This window comes from Cryptomeria japonica, chromosome 3 (genome assembly GCF_030272615.1).
Source record: "Cryptomeria japonica chromosome 3, Sugi_1.0, whole genome shotgun sequence".
Taxonomy (NCBI): Eukaryota; Viridiplantae; Streptophyta; class Pinopsida; order Cupressales; family Cupressaceae; genus Cryptomeria; species Cryptomeria japonica.
In genome coordinates this window covers 705,170,811-705,174,451 of record NC_081407.1, presented here as the reverse complement: position 1 = coordinate 705,174,451, position 3,641 = coordinate 705,170,811, and the positions used below count along the sequence as shown (strand labels likewise).

Here is a 3,641-nt window from a genome sequence, read left to right as displayed (position 1 = left end):
TGCTGATTGGAACATGGACATGGAAGATGATTGCTTTGTTCCTCCAGAAAAAAAGAAAATTAGAGCCAAGCAAGTTAATCCCTCTCATGCTAGGAAGGGGAAGGTTAAACACCCAAAGATTGTCCTTCCTTCTAGCCCTAGTACTAAAGAAGTCAAAAAGAAGTCTAAGGGTTGCCTCCTATCTAAGCATAAATCTCTAGACTCTGAGGTTCCCTTGCTAGATAATGCTCACCAAATTTCCCAATCTCTCTTGTACTCATTCAATTCTTACCCTTCCATGGACAGGGAGAATAGGCGTCGTTTTCCCCGTCACTTGAACCCTGATTCTCCCCTTTTGAACTTGGACAAGGAGTACCCCAATGAAATTCTAGCAATTACAAGAAATAGGGCGGTGGACACTTTTTGTATCAGGAAGTGGGCATTTCATGAGATAAAGAACCTGAACATAAAACAGAGGGATATTAGCAACAAAGTAAAAATATTGGATACTGGCGATGAGGGCTCTCATGACAAACAAAGCACTAAAGGAAATGATCTCTGGATGGAGGAAGAAAAACTTTCAGTTATTTAGTGCCTCACCAAAATTGTTGAAGCTCTGGATACTCTAAAAAAAAGACTATGAGACTACAATTGCGGCCTTTGAGAAGAAAATTAAAAGCATAAAAGATTCTCTCCATTCAATCATGTCTCATAGTCATAGTGTTATCAAGACCACAACCGAGACTATGAACACCATGGTTATGAATATGGAAAAAGGTTACCAAGGTAGCTTGGTGGTGGAGTTGGATCTTGAGAAGGAAAAATACAATGAAGAGTCATTGGGTCCTAGCAAGAGAACTCGGGCTTATCTCAAGAGGAAAGCAAAAAGACCCCTATTGGAAATCCAGGATTTCAAGAAAGTTGCTCAAAATATGAATCAGTTGGAGGTTGAGGTCACTAAGACTTTACAGACTTTGTCTTAATCTTCTTCGGTCCCTATCTGGCTTTTTGTAGGTTTTTTGCTAGTGTTGGGCTGCCTTGTTATTTGTTTTCCTTCTTTGGCAACATTTTTTTTTTGTAATGGTCTTCATGTTTTATCTTGGTTCTGACCAGTTGTAAAGGGTTTTGGGTCCCTTCAAACCTGTTTTTACGGTAATAAAAAACATGGGCCCAATACAAGTTCTTTGCAAGCAAATAAACTAAAAATAACCTATGGAAAACCAAGAGTCGCTACTTAGAAATCCACTTTATTTAGAAACAACATCCACATTAGAAGCTAACTATTGAAGACCAAGAGCTAACTTAGAATTCCACTTTTAGATGTCCCTATAGAGATTTTGAACTCAGATCTCACAATGAAAATCCAATCATTTAACCAATGAAGCTAAACCTTTTTAATATAATATTAATGTTTGTAAATATATATATATATATATATATCAGAATTATTAATATACAATAAACCGACAACATTTAATTAAAAACTATCATAATTTTAAAAATTCCCAATATATTAAAGGGAAATTATATATAAATTTCCCTTATAACTTCAAGCACTTATTATTAATAAAATTTGAAAATGTGAATACACTAATCTATGATAAAAGCAGACAACCTGTTTGATAGAACAGATCGACTCTAAACGAAAAGCCCGGAAGACTTTTAATACACTGAGGTCGAAAGCCTACGAAATTACAGTAGATAATTACGGCCATATCTCCATTGTATCTTCTCGTTGGTTTTGGTTTATTAAAATACAAGTACGTGCCTAAATGAATTTGGCCTTAACGAAATCAACAAGTTCTTGGGTGACGCGGAAAGCCTTGCTCAACACAGAATCTGGGAGAGACGGATTCGCTGCAAAGATAGAATTTGCAACTACCTGAACTCCGGGAAGTTGGCTGCTCAATGCAGCGATGACCACTGCATTTTCTTTCCCTACATTCTGCTGGAAATGCACAAGAGCCTTTGGAAACACAAACACATCTCCCTTCTCCAAAGTTTTGCTGAAAAACTTGTTATTCGTATCAATGAATCCCACAAGAAGAGTACCTTCCATCAAAACAAGAATTTCAGTTGCTCTTGGGTGTGTGTGAGGAGGATTTATTCCACCCACTGCGTAGTCTATGCGGACCACAGATATTCCCAATGTATTAAGCCCCGGTATCTGATTAACATTCGCAGCTGTTATGTTGGATCCCACTGCATTGTCTGTATTTCCAGGCTTCCCGAGCCCCCGAAAAAAGAAGTCCTCTGCTGAAGCAGCCTTTGGGTCTTTGCACGCGAAACCGTTCACCAAAACTGTTCAATCAAAATATGTTAGCAAATCACATAAAAACAGGAAAACATATCATAAGAAATATGAAAGGTATTATGTAAAATCACCGTTGCTTTGCTTGTCTGCAACACAGAAATCTTGTAAGGGATTGGCATCCCCTGCAATGACACGTTGGCTGTAAAAGCATATGAAAAGATAAAACCCCAAAGTAAAGCAAAGCGTGGAATTAGCCATTTTATTCCAGATAAATAAAATCGGGACAAGATAGGAAAGTGCGTTTGGATTGCGTATTGCATGGATTAAATAGCCCAAAGATTAACACTTCTTAACTAATAATTCAATTTCACTGTGTAGATTTATCTTCCCCATTCAACACCAAACCAAAATGCAGTACGCTTTCGTTTGCTTACGTCTTATAATGATACCATAAATTCCTTTCATACCATAAAGTTAGTTTTACAGATGACCTCTCACCTAAGCACCCACGAGGAATCATTCAAACAATGTTGCTCTCATCGCTGTAAGCAGACACTTAATGGTTGATGGTGCAAATATTAAAGTAACGTACATATCCTTTGTTGGCCCTTTTGATTGCATCGGACTGAGATCTCGAAAATACAGGTGGTGGGTAAGTAAATCATATGATCAATCAGGGTGGCTGGCTGACTTCTACTCTCTTCATATTGTCGATAGATTCGAAGGATTTAGATTCTTAAAATAAAATAATCACTGCTGCACGAATGTTTTTTCTCTTTATGCGTCATTGTGACGATGGATTACGAAGGCTAATCCGAAAGTTGATGGGAAAAATTTACACGGTTTATCAGAAGCAATCATAGTCATTATGCTCTATTTTTTTTATTTTTTTTTCAAATTTACGAAGTATATCATATGACTAATCAGCATAGCTTGCTGACTTCATCTGTCTTTTCATATTGTCGACAGCTTCTGTATGTGGCATGTGCAACAATTTGAAACTGTTCGCTTTATTCGAAGGATTTGGATTCTCGGAGTAAAACAATCACTCCTGCAAGAAAGTTTTTTTCCTTTATGCGTCATCGTGACGATGGATTACGTAGGGCAATCCGAAAGTTGATGGGAAAAATTGCACGGTTAATCAGAAGCAATCATAATCAGTATTATGCTGTATTTTTAATAAAGTAAGTTAAATATGCTGGTAGATATCAAATTTTAAATGATTATAAATAGATTTGTTTATATTATTATTGTTCAGGTAAATTTTATTATTATTTTAGGTTCTGATACATAAAAGGGGGATAGGCCTAAACTTCTTCATATTTTCTTAACAACAAAACCTAAGGCGCATGAGGAATGTGCACCTAGCCAATAAAAAACTACAAAAACACGCTAGAAATTAGACAAA

The 3,641-nt window shown here is 36.6% G+C and overlaps 1 protein-coding gene across 1 annotated transcript; it reads right to left on the bottom strand.

Moving 5' to 3' along the window:
• Nucleotides 1–1,490: 1,490 nt before the first annotated feature.
• LOC131054218 (putative germin-like protein 2-1) lies at nucleotides 1,491–2,542 on the bottom strand. Its single transcript, XM_057988677.2, has 2 exons — nucleotides 2,365–2,542; nucleotides 1,491–2,280 (listed from the first exon to the last, which is right to left on the bottom strand). Exons 1-2 carry the CDS (start codon nucleotides 2,489–2,491, stop codon nucleotides 1,748–1,750), a joined length of 660 nt encoding a protein of 219 aa, XP_057844660.2. The 5' UTR covers nucleotides 2,492–2,542; the 3' UTR covers nucleotides 1,491–1,747.
• Between the last annotated feature and the right edge of the window lie 1,099 nt (nucleotides 2,543–3,641).

Excerpts from the sequence above, each read along its gene's own strand:
- LOC131054218 (XM_057988677.2), bottom strand. The coding sequence starts at position 2,491 with ATGGCTAATTCCACGCTTTGCTTTACTTTGGGGTTTTATCTTTTCATA. Across the intron at positions 2,281-2,364 it reads TGCAGACAAGCAAAGCAACG|TTTTGGTGAACGGTTTCGCG; the intron begins GTGATTTTACAT and ends TTGATTGAACAG.